General features: G+C 40.2%; 1 protein-coding gene across 1 annotated transcript in view; it reads right to left on the bottom strand.

Moving 5' to 3' along the window:
- khdrbs3 (KH domain containing, RNA binding, signal transduction associated 3) overlaps nucleotides 1-23701 on the bottom strand; it is a 101045-nt gene that overhangs the window by 20668 nt on the left and 56676 nt on the right. The window contains exons 3-6 of the mRNA XM_035681475.1: nucleotides 18771-18887; nucleotides 12508-12654; nucleotides 11552-11691; nucleotides 5544-5724 (exon numbers count right to left, since the gene is read on the bottom strand). Coding sequence (XP_035537368.1) covers nucleotides 5544-5724; nucleotides 11552-11691; nucleotides 12508-12654; nucleotides 18771-18887 — 585 coding nt within the window. The remainder of the gene's footprint in view (nucleotides 1-5543; nucleotides 5725-11551; nucleotides 11692-12507; nucleotides 12655-18770; nucleotides 18888-23701) is intronic.

The following is a 23701-nucleotide window of genomic DNA, read 5'->3' as shown; positions in this document are numbered from 1 at the left end:
ACCAAAGAGGTACATTTATACACAAATCTGGTGATTGTGTGCTCTGCGATGTAGTGGCACCACCAATAGTGATTCATGATGTAAGGCAGTGGCCCCCAGTTACTAAGGAATGTACTTTATGTGGATAGCAATCTTGGCGCTATCCAAATTTTACATAATAGCGAGACATTTATTATGACAATGGCCAGAAATAGAGAAAAAGCAGAGTGACAGTGTAGTACTATTGTACTAGCTTTCTTTTTTCCAAAGTTGAAGTTTGCTGTTGGGGCAGCTGATAACTGCACAGGTTCATTGTTATAGTAACATTTCATAGAAATCTGGAAAAGGTAATACAGGTAAAGGTAGCATATGACAAGTCTACAACAACTACGCAATACATCATTTGAGAGCGAATAGTATTTTTGCCTGTCTATTACATCATGCAAGGCTAATATCTGCAGACCATTCACAGTGTCTGACCTGTACAGGAGGTACTAGATTGCCTGATTAGCTTTCGGCCCAAGCCACGTGCCATCATTGTTAACCGAGTCCTCCACTTGTCTTCATGGCGGCTCTATCTAGGTACTGTCCACCAACACCAACACTGCCAACACTGACCAACACTGCCTGGTATTAAGGACCACATTAAACTTTAACAATGGCATGTTATTGCCATTTATTAGAGCAGCTACTCTGTGATTGAGTTACAAGCAGGCTGAGAGGAGAAACATGCCCGGTTTATAAATCACATTGGCACATTTAAAATTATTCTTTTCTTGTCTGACACATAGAAAAACAACTTTAAAATTGAAAGCAGGCTGTGATGATAGTGTTATTGAAGCTATTATAATACATTATCTGATCTGTTTGTATTGATATACTGTATGTTGCAATACTGCAACAGTGCTATGTTTCCAACACAGAACAGGATTAGTGTGACAGTGAGAGGTTGGAGGGGGGAAGTAGAGACAGACAGGGGAGAGAGAGCAGCCCCTAAGTGAGTCTTTCATTTGTATGCCAGTGGATGGCTGAGAGGCGTGTTGTTAAAAGATAAGGACTGGCCTCTGAGGCCACTGAAGACTAACAGAGGGCCTGGCACTGCATGTTACAACAGCAGTATCACAGCCGCTCCACTGTGCTCTACAATACCACTGTAACAGATAGGATGCCACTGACACCCAGAGCAGGCATTTCAGGCGCTGGATTTGTTCCCCCGCACACTGTACTAAATCCAAATGAGTTCAACAACACACTGTCCTCACATTATGAACTTTGTAGAGAACTGCACATGCTGCATGGCCTGTGCTAAAATCCAAAAGGTGTCATAAAAGCAAACAACAAAGTGAGAAAATTAAGCAAATCAAAAAGAAGAAGAAAAGCCTTGTTCTTTCCAGACGACTTTAGTACGATACCATCTGTTCAAAGATAAATGTCGCGCCTCCGCACAGCTGTGCCACACAATGCTCTTAACTTCTTAACAATAAAAGGAAAATAACACCCCATGATATTGCTCAAAGAAAACAAATAATCCAGTATTTGTAACCCTTGGTCATCTGTCTTGGTCTCAAAATTTGTCAAAGCCGTGTGTCATTTATTCAGCTCTTCCTGCCAGCATATTTCAGAAAGCTGAAGAGGCTGAAATTTGCTGAAACTTTTCCGCTGCAGCGGTAGAAATACTACTCAAGCTATCAGATTGAGGATGCCAAAAAGTTGGCTCATGCATCAAGCTGAAGTATTACTATCCTGTGTTAAGCCTGACAAATGTCTTAGCTTTCCTTTCTTTACCACCTTTGGTCTTGATCTTGGTTTTAAATAAAACTTATTCACATTGGTAAGGTAATATCAGGGGTATTCATAGTCATTAATGAATTAGCCCTGCAGAAACACATTTACACTGCAAAATGAAATTCAATATCACTTTCTCTGATGCAACAAGCTGTACTTGCGTATCCTGTGCAGACTCAGGGGGAGCCTGAACCTATACAACAAGGGTACATCCTGGGCAGGTCACCAGTCTATCACTGGGCTAACACATAGACAGCCATTCACACCCACATTCACACTGGCAATCTATCACCAGTATACCCAACCTGCATGTCTTTGGACTGTGGGAATAAACCAGACCATCAGAAGGAACCCACACAGACACTGTGAGAACAATACACAGAGTGGCCATGGTTTGCTAGGAGGTTCCAACTGAATTTTACAGCGTTTTTTACAATCACATCATTTCTGAAATCAATTTATTGAGTGTCATGGTTTTCCCTGATGCCTCCCATTCCTATGCTGATATTTTGGGAACAGGGCGACTGATGGCCAATACATAATGCTGATGGCCGATATATAATTCCATCAAAACAGGTCATACATACAAGTTATGTATAATTCCATAATTCCATGCTTTAGCCACTAATACATTGTGTTATATAGAATTTGTATGAATGATTAAAAACAGAAAAATACATTGGGTTATGCTGTAGATTGCAGAATGTGACTGGTATTTAGGGGGGGTGGAGTACAGTTTGTCACAAGGGACGGTTTTAGATTAGATATGATGTCATTTAGGATGGTAGAAAAGTGTTAACATTTAGAGAACATGATGTTGACTGAGGAAATTTAGATGCATGAGAGTTATAGCACAAGGCTCAAAACTAACTTTTTCACCACCTGCCCAAAACTTACAAAGAGGAGCACAACAGCCACAGTGACAAGGCTGTCTGCAGATGTGTCTGCAGACATTTTTTGTTTATTGGCCTTGTGAACGGAGGCATCAGCTGATGCCGATTATCTCAAAATGCGAGATAATCAGCGAACCAATTAATCAGCCTATCTATACTAAATGCTAACATCAGCATGCCAACATGCTCACAATGACAATGGTACCATACTGATGCCTAGCAGGTATTCAGATTCGGTACCAAAATTCCTGGCAATCCATCTTGGAGACGTTCAAATATTTCACTGGGTAAGTGAACAATCTGACCTGCTGGTGGCCCTATATGAAAAGTCAAAGGATCACCAAAGTCATTAGGATTCATTGTCTGGGTACCATTAATATTTGTACTAAATGGAAATTATTCCAATATTTGCTGAGATATTTCAATCCTGACCGCATCTCAACATTTCCATCTGTACAGTCACACTGGTAGGATGGCTAATAGACATAGGAGGAAAAAAATAATTTGTGCTACAAAAACAAATTACAGCTGAATTCATATACAAATAGGGTATTCCTAAAGTGTCTAACCTGTAGTGGAAATTACAGATGATTCGATTGACATTTGCAGGAGATAAAAATAAATGAATTTTCTCTCCAATTATTACAAATCACAGGTTTTGTCCCATGTGAATAGGTTTCAATCTTATCTTCATGACTGGTCTCGCCTGCCACACCAGTTGGATGCAGCTTCTTTATTACTGTATCTGAAATATTTTTCCCAACCATTACACCCAATTTAGATTAAACCGGCTACAAGGACAACGCCATAGAGAACACGATTCAATTAACAATGCTTGGCTCTCAACAGGGCTGGACATGCGGAGAAGAGCCTGAGGGGGATGAGTTTTTTTTTTTTTTATGCCACCACAGTCAGCAAGGACCCAGAATGCTCAGAATGGATTACTGTATCTGGAGGATTTAACATAAACAATACCAACCCACGTGTATTGCACATTTCTCGGTCTTCTCACCCAAAGGAATTAAGCTTTCTGTGTGAACAGAAACAAACACAGTTGCACTTACATATAGCTCCAGATTTAACATGAAAGTAAAGTTCTGTTACTTTGATTAGCCTCCTTGGATTTCATATTGGCAACGTTGAGAATGCACAAAAACCACCACATGCAGCCTCGTTTCTGTAAAGAGTATTACATCATGTTTAATTCTTCTCCAATGGGATTAGCAGCAGGTAAACGGGGATCTCAATGCACCTAATGAATTACATGAAATGAGATTTGGCTGCAATCATAGTAACCATTCAAGACTGATGGGGCTGCCAAGCCTGGATCATGGGATAATAACATTTCTGTGATTTTGTTTGGCAACAATTGGATTCAGAGTAATTTAATACTGATACAAACAGAAGCTTTAACAGGGATGGATTATGTAAACCAAAACCATCCAGACAAAGATACTGTACACCCATGTGTCACCATGACAAAATCACCAAGAGGTAACCAAGGTCTGTCTGAACAAGAGAGAGGAAGAAAACCCCTCCGGCTGAACAAATGTTTTGCCCCATGGCGATGCTGCGCAGCAAAAAAGAGAACGATGGGGACATGCATATGAGTGAATGTGATAAATGAAGGCAACAAATGTGAACAAGAAACATCTCTTGTCATTTCATTGATGAATACAAGTGCCTATTTGTCAGCGCCCGACGGAGAACACTTGTCCTGGGATGGTGATGCATTCAGATAATACAGAGTCAAACTCATTCAGCTTCTAATTTGCAGCGATGTGGTTAGATTTATCATCCGGCAGATGTTGGGGGTCTTTTTTTCTTCACCCAGATACACAGGTGCAGGTGTTGGGGGATGCAGTTTACAACTGTGACAATGATGGGAAACAGCTGGTCCAGGAGTCATTCTCTACGACCTCCACACATTTGAATTGCGACCTCTGAATAAACCTGTCAGATGTGGTTAGGTATGGGCTGCTGGGGCAATTTTCCAATGCGGGCCACCTCCCTCTCTCCTTCTATCTGCTAAATATGCGATGTTGATGCCGGAGTCCCTCGGGAACTTGCCTTGACAGTGCGGCAGGAGACTCTCTTGGCAAACGCACAAAGGCTCTGACTCTAAGCCTAATATATTCATCTCTGGTAGCTGTTGATATTACAGCCAGGCTCCCATAAGACTGTGCAGGTAAGCTACAAGACCGAATCACAATAACAAATTCACACTCTTTATGCTGACACTCATGTAGCAAGACAAATAACGAACTACAATGGAATGTTTAGTGCTGCATGCATGTTTGAGTTCAACTCACACAGGTTCCCACAGCCCAAAACAAGTCGATTTTCTTGTTTAGGCCAAACCGCAAAGATATCCAATTCACAATGAAATAAAACTGAGAAAAGCAGCAAGTCTCACATATAGAAAACTGGAATGAGCAAATGTTTGGAATTTTTTCCTTGACGAATGACTTAAATTTACTTTTTAACTCTCCTAAATCAGTGAGTCCTCAATCTTTTTGTGTTAAGGACCCCCAAATTGCACACACATGTCAGGAAAGACCAGACCATCATGCTAGTATTTGATAAGCTGTAGTCTCAGGGATCAACGTCTGATAAGATTTAGTTATTCCAAAACTGTCTATACTGCAGATTGGAAACCTATAGACAGAATAGTCATTCTGATACTTTCTCTCATTGGACTAACTTTTAACCAGCCAACGAAATAACAGAGAAATTAAAATACTCCCCATCTTTCTGGGGACCCCTGGAACCCCCTTAAGGACCCCTGGTTGAGAATCACAAGACTGAATGACAAGTAGCCTTATCCCAATCTTAGTGTGTCTTGGTGTTGGCCGATTTTTGGGTACAGAGTTTTGATATACTCACATATTCGCCATATGTATCCTGAACTATGGGAGGAGCTGGCCTGTATCCGGCGGTTGGAGGTGCGCCTCTGGCTCTCTGAACCCCCCTCCCTCTGGTAGATGGAGCCCGGCTGGGTGGGGCTCCTCTGGGTGCTGCTCCTCGGGGCACCGCCGCATGCAGGGGAGGAACTCCTCCTCGAGTCCTGACACAAGACAAAAACATCCAGGTTTAGATGAAAGAGCAGAAACTCAAATATATATATTTTACTTTTTTTGAGGAGAATGTGACAAATTCTGTGGATTGTTAGAGGGAGAAACGGATATGTGTGCATAGTTGGGCTGGATCTGGTAACATACAGTATAGCTCCTTTCTACACAACATGTTCAGATGATCTTAAAGTATTAAAAGATACTGTTACAAGGATAGTGTTATATATCACCAATATGAGATGTCCACTGCATTCTAGATCTTTATGATGAGGTGCTGTAATTTATTATGTTTGGAGTCAAGCTGCCTCGTCTACTTCCACTCCAGTTAATGATTTCCTACATCGGCCAGAATTGACTTGGTGCAACCGGAGCGATGAATTTGATACATTCAGCGGCAGGTTATATGTGTAGGCGGAGACGGAGGAACAGCGAGGGTGGAGGGCAAGTTCCTTCAGTTGAGAAAAAGTGAGTCACGTCCATTACTCAAAACACAGCATGTCTTGTGGCTGAATTGCTTTCCTGTCTATTAAGGAAAATGCAGATGAAAAAACAGATATTTCTGCCTGTTTGGTGATGGATGTTTCCTTGAGCATTTGTCGATTTTTAAAAGTTCAGACTTTATGTTCCTGATTTTTAGCATTAATGTTTTAGATACTGTGGTGCAAGTTTTCAGATTTGATTTTACCTCTAATAGTTAGGTAAACAATAATGTCTGTCATAAAGCTCTGCTGCAAAATAGCTGCTATGAGATACTGATCTGTACTGTTATCTAGATGAATTAACACGGAACCAAGACCTAACCTGCACTGTAATCAAGATGGAAGAAAAGTCAAGCTGCACTGCTGGAAATCTTTAGCAGTCTGACCTTGTGGTTTGGTAACATGTTGTTTGGGCTTTTTACACCGACTGAGCTTTCTTTTAAAAGCAGTTAACTGATCTGAAGCACCAGCAGAAAAACCACCAAGGTTGCTCTCTGGGTCATTTTCTTTCAATGCATTCCATTTCAGCTGTGTGGCATCTTGGTGAAACATCACAGATCTAGGGCAGGAGGAGAAAAAAAAGAAAAGAATATCTCAAATTTTCTGACTAACGGGGACAGAGGAGGATGTTTACTTGGTAGAAATTAGACCGCCCTCAAGCGGAGAGGAGAAGATTCCCCTTTAATAGCAGGACTTCTCTTCCAGCTACAGCTCCAGTCAAAGTCAAGGGAAAGAGGGCTATTTGATGGCTTCCAGAGTCTGCATTCATCGAACAAAAGTAAGACATGAGTGTGGAAATGTAGAAAACGGCATGCAACTTCCTGTTCAGGAGCCTGTGGGTCTTCTCTTATCACTCTCAAATTAGGCATGGTAAATTCTAATTACAGTGTAATTTAAAACATAGCCAATTATATTCTGACTCAGAGCAATACAAACACCCCATCACGGTGACCTTGTTTATCTCAAAATCTGATGAAAGAAGTGTGTTTTCTTTTATAAACACAAAGAACAAACAACACAAATCTATGTGGCTTTTCTTTTTTTTCTCCTTTAAAGCAAAGCATTGACGCAGAGAGTGTTGAAGTCTTCTAATGGCCATGAGTATTTGTATTTGTAGTCTTGTGAGGTCTCAGAGGAGCTGGAATTAGCGTAGGTTCACAAGGATAGTAGAGAGGCAAGTATCTACTGGAGATCATTTGCATATAAAGGCTTTTATGCAAATTTGACTTTGCTTTGCTAATGTTTATGGACAACAGACATTGCATCACTGTGTACTAGACACTATTTACTACCAATTCAGTTTTGTTTTATTTTTTATTAAAGGTACTTCCTCACTTAATGGCCAGTGTGACCTCTTTCAGCACAAGACTTCTGTGTAAGGTGAAACGTGGCAGCATAACATGGAACAAACATTTACATTCACCAAACGTACACAGCATCAGCCCAAATCACACAGTGTGTTTGACAAGAGAGAGACTCCCCCAAATTAAATTATGCCTCTTAAAAGCAGTTTAATCAGGAGGCACTAGTTTAACAACTAGTGCTGATGATAAAATGTAAATTAGATTTTTTTTTTGTCACTCCAATCATCAATGTCAATGACCAATTTTGTGGATTGCCATAGTTGGTCAACAACACCAAGGCTGAACGTTATAATGACTTATGAGTGTTGATGCTCCTGATGGAGGGGGAGTTGCTGGATGTCATTACCCTGAACCTCCCGGTTATATTTCTGAGTAGAAATTTTGGAAACTGGTTAACTGATATCAAAATGACTGCAAATCACCAGTGTAGTGATAAGTGTGATAAGTTAAATCCACCACTAACTACAATCAATGCATCCTTTACGATTTTCATGAAATAAAAGTGTCTTTTCGATGTATAACTATTAATGAGTTTTTATTGTTAGCGCTCTGCTAGATTCATACTGCCTGCCTACACACAAGGGATTCACATTAAAGTATAAAGCACATAACGTAGTGTTGCCATTTTAAGTTTGACCTCACTGACATCGGCCTCACTGTTTACCGTTCACTCTCCTAACGCCTTGAGGCTTTGCAGTTTTGTTTCCGTAGGATTAGGATTATTTCAGAAGTAGATTGTTTTGCCTGTTTGATGTTGTTGACTTGCTCAGATTCGTTGATTTGGTAATTTTACCTTGATTGTTGTGCTTCTACCATGGGTAAGTAAGCTACTAAGTAAAATGTTTTTTTGTCTGTTTTGACGTGATATACGATTTCAAGTCGGCACAGGGTGTTTTATTTTGCAAAGTGACTGGAATGACTTCCTGCCTAGTTCGATCTATCTAAAAAAATAGACCAGCCATGTATTCCCTGGAGCGGAAAGCTGCTTGTGGAATCACAATCATTGTCTAGAATGGCTGCGATCAGCTCTGATGGCCGCATTGTGTCAGGGAATCAGGCAGTAACTCTGTGTCAGAGCTGTATTCAGTTACTGCTAATGCAAACCCAACATTTCCTACTGCTGCTGCTTCACATTAAAAGCATTCACCTGCGAACAGATCGGCTTTCATTGTGAAGCAATTACAGGAAACACAAAGTACTTGTCATAGTGTTAATGCTAACAGCAATCAAAAATGCCTCCACAAAACAAAACATGGTAATCTTTTGCATTTTTTGTCGATTAGTTTTAAATATTTCAGTCAGTCATGGAACAGTGAGGAGCAGCCACAGAGAGCTGTTAGATGAAGAGCTGCAGGTGACAGGCTGCACACCTCCAACTTCTCAGTGAGGTAATCAACTTTACTGTGTCTTGCTGTTGTGTGGAAATGTACTTGCGCTGTGTGCAGCATGAAATCAGACTGCAGGTTCTCATGGAATAGAAAAAAGACCAATCATTGACAGGTATCTGTATTGAAACAATGTGTTTGTTTGGCTGCACTGTAAACAGATACACCAGTTGCTCTTCTGTTGTATTTCTGACAAAGTAGTTGCTCGTGGCGCCCAGACTGCATTTGCTGTTGCTAGCATATCAACCAGGAATGAAATGAAAAGTATTATGACTATATTGAGGAGATAATTGTCTCACATTACTGGCCCAGTAATGCAGATTTTGAGTCTTCCTCCCAGGTAATTTGAGCTTGAGATCCCTGCTCTACACAGTCTGTTTGTATGTGGCTTCATTTGTTAATAAAGACAGTAAAACAATAGAATACAGCATAATATATAGTGTAATATATAGTGAATAGCTCCCATGTGGGTATCTGGTATAGGATAATAGGGAAGGAGTAAAATATATGAATGGACAGAAGCCAAGAGGTGTGGCTGGGAAGGGGTGATCAATGAAAGAAAAGGGAAGAAAGAGTGAAATAGTCCCTCTGATTGAACTTTCTCTAAGCTTTATTGACAGCTCTGTCCAGAGAAAGCTAGACTCACTAACATTAGACGTCTTGCCTCTCTTGTCCAGTTGGTTTCCTTTGGCGTACAGAAAACAGGAACTTCAGGAAATAACCATGCCATTAGCAAAGTCACACAGTGCAACTTTAAATGATAACAGCAGTGCTGCTTTGGTTTGTAGCGTTATGCCAATCATCTATGGTTTCTGCCTCTCCTTTGTAGTTCCTGCTGAGGTCTGCACACAGTCAGCATAGTTAGAAATATCAGGGCTCATTTTTCTGCCTTCAGAAGAAGCTTTCTGCTGTCATTCATTCTTCTAGAATATGAGAAACAACTTCCACAGAGACAGATAACCCATCACATAAAACAGCTTTTGTTTGGCCTGTTCTGAAGTTTATTTCAGTAAGTCCTATTGGAACAATTTTATCAGTCTGTACATTATGATACACTGTGCTTGTGCTGTCAGCTAACACCAATCTTAAATGAGAAAACAGGTTGTTTTTCAGTGCCTTTCAAAATCACCCATATAGCTTTTTCTGATCAGCCAACTCTTGAGTTTTTTTTGCCCCTAAAACACAGGGCGTACTAATCAAACAGGTGCATTAGGTTGGAGCCGATGTTTGGGTGCCATTTAAAACCAGGAGTAGCAATAGCCCAAATTGAGATTCAGAGGAGCCCAGACAGAGGCTGTGATAGGAAAAGCTCCATGACTTTAACTGAATTCTAGACCTCTGACAAACAAAAATATCCAGAGAACTGCACTCAATTTTTTTATATAAAATTAAATAAACTAAGAAAATAGAGCCATAACTACATAGAGCTATAATTATATACAAGAACATATGTAATTACTTTTTCTTAAAGTAGAGCATGGAGTAGCTCGTGTTCAAATGTGAAGATGAAAATGATTGTGTTATAAAATCACTGCAGGATGCAACAGCACTCTTCTGTTTATAAGACATTTATTTAATGTATTTGATTGCTTTCACCTCAGTACTCTATACTCTACTCTACTCTACATATGCTGTATGTCGTATGTTTGTTGTATTTTTGTTTGGTTGATGTTTAGGTATAATGCTGTTCGATGGCGGGGGGTTAACATGCCGGAATGTTTCCTTGGTTGTAGAAGAGCCTGAATGATCCCATGAGGGATGGGTCATGTAAATGGCCAGACATGAAAAATAAATATAAAACAAAATATGAATTCATTCATTCAAGCTCCACCTGCTGCACTCTGAGCAGATGGACCTGCTTCTCTGACCAGCCCACAACTAGCTTATGCATATTATTAATTCATCTTTTTTAATTCTATGGGTAATACACATTTTTCCTCTCATATAGAGTTGAACTATTGTCTTAGCAAATGCTGTGGAGTCAAGATCACTATGTTATCTATGATAACTATGTTAAATCAGACATCCCACCACTGAATGAGCGTATGAGCTGTCCTTCACCCACAGCATGCATCAGGAGGGCAGTCTGAGCCAGTCCAGAAGCTGACTGTGTAATGAGCAGCTGCCTTAGTAAATCAAGAGCTAATACACGCATGTTGTACACCGCAAATTCCTTGAGAACTGCCGCCACTGTTTGCACTGACACTTTTAGTAGATCTAGAAAATCTGGCCAGGGATTGTTAAGGCATTTGAACATACGGGTCTCTCAGACACCTACTGGGAAAAATGGAAGTCTCTATCGAGAATCCATGACTTATATTTGAAAAGCAACTCAAAAAGATTGAATATTTCTGGTATTGTTGTGCCAGACAGAGGCCGTCGTAAATGTGCTGTAAGTCTAAATGACACCATTAACTCTGGAAATGCAACAGGATACTGTACACAGCCATTTACCCAAAAAAAAAAAGCTGCTTTCCTAGTAGCTCCTTAACTGTAAATAATCCCTATTCCCCAGCTGAACTTAAGTGCACGTATACACAACAACTTGCAAACGCACACAAATTCACACACACATAACTGCGAGCAGGTTACCTGGGAGGACCTGGAACAGGTGTCCCTCTTCCACGGGCGACTGACTTGCCCCTCACCGATGGCACCTTGGCATCCTCCGAGCCGCCGTTCAGGTATGTGAGCTCCTGCAGCTGGGCCTGTCTGATCTCATCATTGTAATCCTGCACACAGAGAGGCGGCGTGTTCACACACACACAGACAGCAATAGACTCGCTTTCAATTACACTGTATTAAATTTCGTCCTTTATCTCCAGGGCTACAGCCCCGGGAATATCTAATTAATGTACTTTACAGTACTGCCGTGACCGCTGTTCCTGAGGCAGCAAAACATTCCAGATCTCCCGCTGATAAATCCTCGGAACCACATTTGCCTTTATCTTCTTACACAGTGGTTGTTATGCCGCTAAATTAAAACACATAATTAATATGGAAATAGGTCTTTAATCATAAAACGACTGATATGATTGTCATGTGTCCGCTCGATCAATAAATATGTTTCATGGCAACAGTGGGAAAAGGTAACAGGGAGGGGGATGGGGATGGGGATGGGGGAGGGGTTTGCTGATAATTAACGTTGAGATGTAAATCATCATAGCTCTGAGCATTGGAGAGATCATCTATAATGAATGGAGGAAGAGTAAATAAGCTGCGCGCTGCGTGCTGCTGCCAAGGAGGGTTTGGCCCGCGCAGAGATTCCCTCCTGCGCTCTTTTATTCCTGTTATAGCCACGACTTCCCACCTAGGATCACACACACACTAAATCAGACACTCTCCACACACACTCCGACGGCCCTGACAGAATTACAAGTGCAAGTAACAGACAAAGAGCGTGAGTGAAAGAGCGGGTTGTCTCTGCTGTTACTCACTCGCTTCACTGTGGACAGGCTGAAAATGAGCTGGCCGGGGCCAAAGAGCAGCTGAAAAGAGATTTGGGGGGGGGGGGCAGAGAGAGTGTGTGCAGAAAGAAGGGAACATACTGGTATGAGAAACTTCTTGATCTCCTCCAAAGCGTGACCCATCCTGGCATAGGCCTCAGCCGGCGGGGCGAACACCTCGATGAGGACGTGCAGGTCTTCGTTCAGGTGGTGATATTTGGCCTCGCCGCTCTGCCGTAGCTCTTCTTCCTGATGGTACAAAAGGAAAAAAAACAGTTGGGTGTCATATATCTTCTGTCTAGGGAATGAGCGCGGGTTAGCTGTCACAGTCAGGAATATTTATCTTGCTTTTTGGGTTTTTTTGCATTAGGAATTTACTGCGGGGAGTTTTTCCACAACTGTTACATAATGAGGTTTGATGCTTCGGTGCTGCAGAATTACAAAAAGACAAGAAAGAAAATATTTGTGTGGGTTCTTGTAAACTTATATGCCTGCGAACAGGAAATCCTTACAATCCTTTCAACTATGGCTGTCACATTTAACCGATTGCTTTTGTCCTCACACAGCTGCCTGTCCTCATAACAAATGTACAGATAAAGTATGTGCTCTCATACACTTCATCATAATCACTCTCTGCTTCTTGCATTTTATCTCGTCTACATGATCACTGTAGCTTTATTCAAATCAATTCAGCAACTCTGGGAGGCAAGAATATACTTGACAGTGTTCAATACAGATTGAAACTAGTGCTCCTATGTCTAAACAATTATCGTTGATATGGCAAAATATATTTCACTCAATATGGATTAAGAGTGCTTGTCAAGAAAATAATAGTGTCATGAGTAGTTCAGTAAAATAGTGAAGGACTTTAGTCTTCAGATAATTCGGTGGTTCAATATCAGTCGCTTAGTTTTGCCGTAATGTGATCATGAATTTTTAACCGTGTCAGCAAAAGCATTCCAGACGGACCAGTTTTGCAATAAATAACAAATAACAAAGTCTAAAGCAAAAGACATCAGAGCACTGGACACACTGCACTTGAAGGTGATTCCTGGGAAGTGAAGTGCCATCTTAGTTTAGCGTGTTAGCATGCTAAGATTTGGGAATAAAAACTAACCAAATAAACTACAAGTACAGCTGAGCCCGATGGAAATGTCATACGTTTTTGATTAAAGGGCACTCTGCAGCCAATCAGGATCGAGTAGTAACCCAGACCATGGTATTAATTGATTCATCCATCATTATGGTGGAGTTTCACAAAACATGTGATGTCGATTGCAAGATGTTGATCAGCTTGTCAGGTCAGACGAGTTGTCGCTGACATTGCCAATGAAGTCTGCTCAAAACAACTGCGGCACCAGACTTACATTTCACATGGCATCTTTATTTTCATGAATCGCAGTCAACAACATAAAGTCAGTAGTATCTCACTTCACTAGCTGAAGCAAACACCAAGTTTTTTTAGTGGCTGATTCAAACAAACTGCAGGCTTCCACAACAACTCTGCCATCTTTGCTGGAGTTCCAACATCAATCCAATCACCTGTCACCTGAGTGTGTCAACATGTAGGAAGTTACAGATTTAAACAGGTGTAGGTATATGTGCAGGCTTAAAAGTGCATATTTGTTGTTAAGTTACTGTATACTCTCCACCTCTGCCTGCAGAAGCACTGTTCATTTAGACTGCAACAGAAAAATATACCATGTAAACAGTGAGGGGCTGCACGGGCCATTCAGGGCCGACAGAAGCAGGCCAGTATAATGTTATTGATGGCGAGAAATAGGACAGCAAAAACCCCAAATGTCTCCCACCACATTACACAAAGGAAACAACAGGTTTGGCGTCCCAGTTTCTTCTTCTCAACAAAAAAAAAAAAAGTCTTCTCCGGGGCCTTTCCAATGGCGGCAACTTCCTCTTCCCCTTTTCCCTCACCAGCACCATGCATGCCAATGTCTCTGATGTCACCTAATTATAAATAACCTTCTTTTAAGAGTGCCTGTGGTATGTTAATGATATGTTAATTTCCCCCATAAATCTGTGCTTTACGAGCGGAGGGCTCCTTTGCGCGTAGCACCAGCGCTGACGGAGCTGCCGGTGTCGAGTAGGGAATGTAAGCAGGGTGTTAGAAAGAAACGACTGCTTGCAGATCTGTCTCTACTTTTCCCTTTCATGTGTGCCTTGGTATATTTGCATGAAAAAAAGGTATGAAAAACAATCATTATTGTGTGCTTTGACTATCATCAGCCAAAAAAAAAAACCCAGACGATACAGTCTAATGTTAGCACATGTCATCTGAGGACTTTCTTTTCTTCAAAAGCGTCCGTTCTTTTACTCCATCTTTCCGTCCATCTATATGGTCTATTTAACATGTGCAAATGTTAGACCTAGTGGAGATCTCATTTGGTAGGAAACCAATCTCTATGTGTGACCATATCATTTGCATATGATACTGTAGATATAATAGCAGCTTTCATACGTGGGGGCCCCTCTCCCAGCGCTGATAAGAAGCATTCATGATCCAGCACAGTCCTATAGCGACTAAGCAGCCCACGGTGGGAGATTACAGCTGTCTGTTTCTCATATCTATTGGCAACATCTTCCCCCTGTTTACATTTTTTTTTTCTGTAAATCTGCTTATGAAAAGCCGTTCGTCCTGGAAACAGAAGGCCACAACGCTCTGAACTCAGGAACTCCTGCAGATGGAGCTTAGAGGTAAAGAATAATGTCAAGCTCCGAGCATTCTAATGAAATTAAGGACAGAAACTGAAAAATGGGGGGCAAATTCTATCTGACTAACTGAATGACAAGGGACACGTCATACAGCCTTCTACTGCAATGATGAACTGCACCGTCAGTTTGTCTAAACAGAAAGGCCACATTTCCTCTTAAATAACTGTATATATGTATGATTTTTTTGTGGTTGACCGATGTGTGTTTATCAATGGCTGATATATAAAGTCAAAGAAAATCTAATCAAAGAAAAGTCATGGGTGTTTCTATTATTCAATGCACTACTATCTAATATACATGGTTATCTGAGTCATTAACATGTTGTTTTAGATGGATTTTTGTATTAATTTATGAAATACAAACATTATTATTTTGACACTACTTACACAGTAATTCTAAATATTCTAAATACACCACACATGGAAAAGAAAATATCTTGAGACAGTTAAATCCTGATACAAATATCTGAAGATTCAGGTGTGGTATGTTTTGCACAATGTTAATACCCTACCTCAGAAACAAAAAAAGATTAAATAATTTGAAAATATAAGAGAAAATATATTTTGTAGATTTCTGTCTGAGACAATCTTTTTAGTCTTAATTTGTCTTCAATCTCATTTGTCAAAGAAATTGTGAGAAAATCACATTGTGAACTCGTGACACTTGTGAAGTATCGTGAATTGTCTCAAATCTACCACACATGCATCACTTCCTCTGCATGTTTTCCAAGAAAATCATAAAATCCTACATAGCCTGCTCTACAAGACTGTAAAAAATTGACCCAACACCACTATTGACAAAAAAATTGACCCAACACAATTGACCCAACCTATACAGCCTACAGGAAAAACAAGAACAAAATGACAAGATAAAAAAGAGAGACCTCTCAACCGAATTGTTGAGTTTGCAAAAGGTGAAGGGACAGAGCAATGGAAAGGGTTAAGACATTAAGACACAGCGAGTAAAGAATAAAACAATGAGGCAAAAAACAATGGCCAACAGCTTCCGTACAATCAGCATCAATTCATTTGACAATGTCAACAGATTGACTTGTAAGCTGATAAGAACAATGAAATGTGTAATTTGTTGCAAAACCCTGTCACCCTGAACTTTATCTCCCGTAATTCATATGCTTGCTAATGTAATTTAAATTATATCATCCCTAGATATTCACATGATAATGGGCGTACAATTTATTTGCAAGCAAACACAGCTAGGTTCAGTTCTTACACATACAGACCAGTCACTGCTGACAATGAAGGTAGTTCTCTGCAGCAGCTCACAATCATAGCCGGCGTAGGATTTAGCAAAAGTGAAACAAAGACAATGTGATTGTTTTGTCTATCAGGAAAATTAAAGAGGGAGTACAAGTCCCAGGGAGGAAAATGGATGAGTTAATCACAGCGCTAACGAGAAGGGGGCGCGGAACACGGATGCCTTTACATCATCCTGCTCTGACAGCGGCAGGACAACCGCGGAGCCATAACCAGACCGGGAGACTATGACTCCGACAGCTCGGTGCCTTTCAACCTCTCTGCACTCACATTCTTGTCAACACAAGATCAAGGACCCGCAGCAGCAAATATCTGAGCAATTATCCCAGCTCTTTGCACTGTCTCCGCCATATGTAAGAGCTTAAAAGGGAATGCCCTGAACATTGTACAGTTTTATCCTCCAACACATCTCTTATACTGTATTTTCTGAGTAGCAAGACTACAATTACATTTTCATAAACTGTCATCCGCACGGTGAAAACTGTATATTATCTCGCTTCTTGTCAGTCAGGTGCTACCCATATGTACAGTAAAGTATGTAGTTTATATAAATAGAAACATATTCTTAAAGGCAACAATGCCTCACTTCCGTAATAGCAAGACAGCCTTGTTTTTACTTGAGAGAAACCTTGAAAGCCTCTTTTTGCTCTGCAGCGGTGCAGCTCCCTGACCTACACAGGGAATTTCAACTGCTGAAAACTATGACGGCACACGCTGTGCAGCTGAAAACTGAGAGTCAGCAACCAGCTGAAGATAAAATAGTAGTTTTGCAGCAAGGGTGTATCCCTCTTCCCCTTCTTAAAAAAGGAGGAAGTGGCACTGCACGGCGCGTCACCCCGACAGAAAGCTGTCAGTCATAAATCCTGCGGTGTGTTTGTGGGGACAGGTAAGGGCTGCCGAGGTCAGCACATCTCTGTGACAGATCTTTTCTCCAGGTACTCGAGAGGAGTCGACCATCAAAGACTATTGATCACAGTAATCAAAAAGAATGTGCTGTATGATAGGGAGGATCATCGCTGCCAACAAATCAACCCTGACAAACAGAGGGAGAGCAGAGACGCAGACGAGCCAAGTCGATTTATTCTCTGTTAACCAGTCCAGTCTGCAATCAATTCTGCTGCTAAAGAGACGCTGTTAGAGCCATTTATATCCTCTCTTTATGTACTTTATGTTAAACTGGATTGTATTTGAGCCTTCTCATAAGATCCATCCTTTTTTTGTTACCAAAAAACTTCCATTTAGGTTCATTATGAAATGCTGTTCTCCTGTCCGGTGACAGTTTATATGAAAACAAAAGCATACATCAAGACACAGTGTTGTTTTGTGAGTCTGCACTGGATTTGACTTGTGTGTGTTTTGTTTATGAGAGAGAGAGAGGCTTTGAAGGATGTTGGATGTGTTTGGTGATCCCCAAGATCATTTCCATAAACTTTTGAAATTTGTTTTCAAGATGAAGCTGTTTTTCGAAAGCTGTACACCGTCCATGTGATCCATGAGCCATCAATCAAATGTAGCCTGAGTTAGTGGGGTGATCTGCTTTAAAATAAGACAAACATAAAGCTAAAGGTGTGAAGAAAAACAAACAAACAAAAAACAATGTTATTCAAAGTTATGAATTTGCTCCATGTGATTGTGTTAAAGGATTGCAAACAGTTGGATTTCAAATTATCTATAATATCAGCGACACTACAAACAGCTTAGCACACAATTCAACAATGAGGTAGTTTTAGAAAATTCAATTGAACAATCGAAACTACATGATTTTCTTTTTATTATGTTGAAAACATAGATATTAGAACTTGCAAAAAAAAAGATTAATTAATTAGTTGATTGGGAGAAAAATAGTAACAATTCACTGGTTCCTGCTTCAAATACATAAATATTTTCTTATTGTCCTATTTTTCTACGGTAGCAAAATGAGCTTGGACACAACAAGACATTAGAAGATTTCACTTGGGCTCAAGAAACTCATGATGGGCATTTTTTCACTATTTGCAGAAGACCAAACAGTTTGTTTTCTTGAGAAGGAAGCCTAATCTAACTATTTTTAAAATAACAATCTGGAAGGTTTACAACTTTTCTTTAAAAGATATCTGTTCTGGAACATTGAGGAAAACTGAAACACCTTGTGTCAATGCATTCGTCAGACAATCCGAATATTAGTTGGATTTTCAATTGGACGTCCGAAAATATACCTACCTAATGTCTCTTTCTTAAATTTAAAAAGCAGGTCCTACCCACCTTCACTTCAGGCCGTGTTAAAGACTTACTGCAGCAAACCAAGATAAAATGATGTGGAGGTAAGAGTGAAAAGAGCAAAGAGGGCAGGGAGAAAAATGGAATAACAGAGAGGAGTGTTACCTTTTCTTTGTCTCTCATGGATCCTTTTCCGAGAATTGACATCTTTGTGAGAGTGTCCTCTTGTAGTCTCTTTAACGAGTTCCCGCGTGGCCCGAGGAGTTTGCCAACAAAGTTAAACTGCAACAGAGAGCGAGAACGCGGATCAATCAGAATCTGTGTGTTTGAGATAAAGAGCAAAGGCATTTCTTATGTCAATCACACAAGGCTCAACCAGCGAGTGAAGCTAATGAAAACTTATCGGCAGTTTTTCCTGTCCGTGTCTCGATAGGATCAGTATGGGAGCATTTCAGAGATGTCTTATCCCGGGTTCACTGTGTCACCTTTTCATGGGTTATGGTTTTATGCTGCGAGAAGATGCTCTGCTATTGACTCTCTGTCCAAAAGTCTGTCTGAGCATAAAATTCACAAGTATGTACAGTAGCAAGAGTGCAAGTGGTGAGAACAAAATGAAATTAGAAGTTCTAATACGAATGCTATTACCTGTGTTTATACATATTCATATAAATCTTGCAGATAACACATTTTAAAGAATTTGGTCGTTTTCACTGTATTTTTCCAACGCATGCATTACTGACACCAACCCTATAAATACATTCAGTGTGACATCACATAATGTGTATCAAGTAACTCATATTTTATCTGCTTAATAATGCTGTTTTTCATCTTTCTCGCAAAGGCTAGTGTCCATTCTTAATTCATTCTTAAGACTAAAGGCAGACTCCAACTTGTAACAGTAAAATAGCCAATGAAGAGAATACGATTAGAATAGACTTAGAATTAGCATAAAATATGCAACAACAGTTAGGTAAGTAAGTAATACAAAGAAACATCTATGCATCTATGCATTTTGACTTTACTAATAATAACTAATATCTTTTCAGGAGAATATAAACTGTAAATTAAAACATTTTGGGTGTTGTATGCCTTTATTATACAGATGACAGCAGATACATGATGGGAAACAAGGTGATAAATATCAGGAACAATATGCAACAATAATTCCTGGCTGGACGCGAACCAGGGTCGTTTGAATTCTTGGACTGCTCCTTAAGCCCTAAACCACCAGGTTGCCCTAACCAACCTTAATTCACTAATATCATAATTTCCAATAATGTGTCACAGTCTTATAGTATTACTGTAAAGGAGCACAGAAAAAATGGTCAGAATCAAAGCAGGGAAAGCCAACATATTATATATATATAAAATATCTGAGTTTCAGTCCCTAGGTCAAGCTCCTATACACTTCCTACAATCAAACACTAACCTACATGATGTAACTTGAGTAATGTTCTTGATAAAGCTCCCACCAGAGCTACAGAAGACATTATACAACTGTTTTCACAGGCAGTCAACACAGGGTCCAAAATTAACACCCTCAAAGCACCAAATGCCGGTAAATTTTAGGTATGGCAGAAAAATAAATTGGGGTCACCCGCCAGCTGGCCGGTAAATCATTTGGAGTCACATTGTAGGGCCAGGTTTACATTGCTGTGTTTTTTATGTGTACCTGCTGAGAATAATGTGACCCTCTTGATCCACCGTACCTACGTCAGAGAATCAAATCAAAGCAGCTTACTAGCATTTGGCGCTTTCCACACAATTTCAATGTTGTTGCTGTTTTCTGCATTACATGTCATTAAAGACGTGGCGAGACATTCCCGGTGTAAAGCCACCAAAAAAAACAACCTGAAGATGGAAAGGAAAGTCACAGAGGTCAGACTTTTTGCAAGAGGTGGCTTCTGAACGATGTGGAAGCCCTGAGCACCTCGCTAAAATATAAAGCTCAAAGCCATATTGCAATTTCTCAGTTTAGCTGCCACCACTCCCCAAGTACATTGTCTCTGAAATGTAAAATTGTTACCGATCCTTTAAACTGAAAACAGATACAGCAATCAGTAACATCTAACCAGTAGTTCAATTAGCAATCAAGTGCAGTCCAGAAGCCCGAAATCTTAAACTGTCAGACACTTAAATGATTAGTACAAACAAATCAGAAATGAGTCATGTTATCATTAAGGTGGTAAATGTGGCAATGTATCATGAGATATACAGTATTTTAGGTCCTATCACCCACTAGCTTCTATATTCTGATATCCTTTTGTAAAATCAGAACTTTTCTTTCCGGATATCAGTTCTAAACATTTTCTGAATCTTGTTGAATTGCATGTTCCTGGATGTTTGAACATACATTTTCAATGTGCAACATTATCATAATGTTCTGCTTTGAGCTAACACTGAACTTGACCACTTCTGGCATGTTGCCGTCTATCAAAGGCCTCCTGGCTTAGATTACTTAACAAGGTCACCTTTTTTTGCCATAAAAACCCAAATGTTATGCATTACTATGAGGCATGCTGGCTGCAGACACCCATCTTAGTCATACAACCTTCAGACAAACTAAACACAATTCCACCAGCAGCTGGAAGATGGTCAGGGAGACAAAAGGAGAGCGATGCTTTTCTCCCCCTCTCCATGTTTTCCTTTAACAGTGAGTTATACAGCTGTCTCCCTCAACTATCTAGGTCATCAATTAGCTAGCAGGAGGTAAAAAAAACAGCCAGTTTGGTTCTACACCTCACCTATATCTCTCCTGCCTTTTGTTCAGAAAGCGAGTGCTTATTAGGAGGCTCCTGCCAATTCCTGGGTGAGGGATTTGAGAGGCAAGCTTTAGTGATTGGATCTAATGCAGTAACTGAAGGTTGGGTTTTTATCCTGGCTGGGCTGAACTCCAGCAGTTCTCAGCTACTGTGTGTTCCTTCAACTTTTATAATTACCCCATGTCCTGTGACTGGATGTGGTCATACAGGACCCTATTCAGCCCCGCCTCTGCTTAAATACCATGCCCCACTGTGTTAATTCCAACCCTGCACTTGCAAATGGGAATAAGTGGCTTCCTGCAAAGTTATGACCTTGGATTGATGAATATGTAAGACATGTCCACCTTCCTGTTAGAGTGTGTGGACTGTGATGCTAACTTGGGTCCATTTGAACGCTTCATACATCACCTGAAACATTTCAATACCTCTAGTGAAATTTGCACACTAATTAACTCCAAATATATTGAGCAGGAAACAAATTGTTGGGTCAGGAAAATTACATTTGAAGTTATCTAGGCAAACAAGATAGGTCCTCCCTGTAATGAATTCAAGTTTACAAAAGGATCATCAAAGGAGACAGCGCTACCGGGGCGAACAGAGGGTGTCAGGAAATGTTTTAAATGTGCTGAGTTTAACCGTTGTCCTGCGCATCCATCATTTCCACCTGGATAGAGCCTTGATCACTGAGCCGTGTCGTGTCTTGAACAATGATTTGCAGAGCCAGATCACACAGCCGACTTCTCTGTGTTACTACAGCTTTTGTGCACCCGTTCCACCTTTCTGACAGGTTGTGTATCTGACCATGTTTGTATGGGTATCTCAGTCCTCGGTCTGCCAACCAGCGTTCTACACATCGATGGATAAAAATGCTTGAACATGGAAAAAAGCATGTTTTTCTGATCAAGAACAAAGCTCTGCTGTGTTCCTTTTAATATGATAGCGTAGGAGCCATACCAACTGTGCATACATAGGCATATGGCTGAAGACATAAAGGAGCAAATACATGAACATTGATGCAAACATGAATTTACTCTGCCACTGACTCTTTGTGATACCAGGGACACAAAATAAACACTGGTTTGCTGGTGAGCTCACAAGAGAAGAAATGACTGTTTCATTTAGGAGATGCAATGTCTGTAGTGGGCAGTTTAAAACAGAGAATCTATTGAATGAGAAAATGGTGGCAATGCAGTACAGTGCAGCATTACTCTGTGCTAACCAACCAATCTACCACAACACCTGAAGAAACACATCCTCTGAAACTACTTTTTAATTAAACATTACTTTATTTTATTTTTTATTTGTATAGATGTCAGATTTTGTAAACAATGTGTGTTAATGTCTTGTGGGCAGGTTTCTAATTCACTCGGTCTGCCATTCTCCTCTATATAAATAATGAAAGTGCAAAATAATGACATAAATTCTTCCTGCACAGACTGAATAGGTCAAGTTTAAAGTTTAGACTCAAAATGCCCTAAAAATACTGTATAAAAATAATTGTTTAAAAGTTGGAAGAGGAGCATGAGTAAATTACTCCAACAAAAATGTGAAGGTCTGGATTACAGACTGAGAAAAAGTGGGAAACTGCCCCAGGCCGCCAGATCCCCAAAGGGCCCCCACCAGCCCCGACTGGTTTGTGACATTTTGATTTATTAATATTTGGTTTGAGAGTAGGGTAAAAAAGGACCCTGCTACCACGATAAGGGCCTTAATTCAGTCTAATAGTGCATTACCTGATCTTTCAACTATGTCTGCAAGAAATGTTGTTTATATACTGCTAATTTAATAGTGTAGGTAAACCTAGACCACCATTTTTCTATAACCTTAACCACAGAATTAACTATTTTTTTCGGGCTCAGGTCAGGTCTGATTTTTTGGGTCCAATAAAAGTTCTACAGTGAGTGTCTGAAACATAAATACCATACTTCAGTTTTTTTTAGGAAAACTAATGTGTGAACATTTTGTGACATAAGTTATATGAACGTCATTTCTAGGAGACATTGTTGGAGCTTGATGCCCTGTCTGATTGTGCTTAAAAGATGTATATTTCTTTATTAATTAATTTAATAAAATTAGCACACAGTAAACCTGGGGCCAAAAGAGTTTATCATGAGAATACCGCACAGGGGGGGGACAAACAGAGGGTTAATAGGAGCCCAGCAGCTCATTTGGCTCTGTAGCCGGTTAATCCACCATGGGTATAACTTTTTACAACATTCAGTTCTCATGCTAGGCATACACTATCTTGAGCCACTTTAGCATTATAGATAATTTATTGACATGATGTAATGGTATTTGTTTGGCACTATTTTAAGTTCCTGACTATTTAAAAGG

Source organism: Morone saxatilis, unplaced genomic scaffold, assembly GCF_004916995.1.
Source record: "Morone saxatilis isolate NCDOM2014 unplaced genomic scaffold, NCSU_SB_2.0 Contig9, whole genome shotgun sequence".
NCBI classification, from domain to species: domain Eukaryota; kingdom Metazoa; phylum Chordata; class Actinopteri; family Moronidae; genus Morone; species Morone saxatilis.
This window is presented reverse-complemented; position numbering and strand designations above follow the sequence as displayed.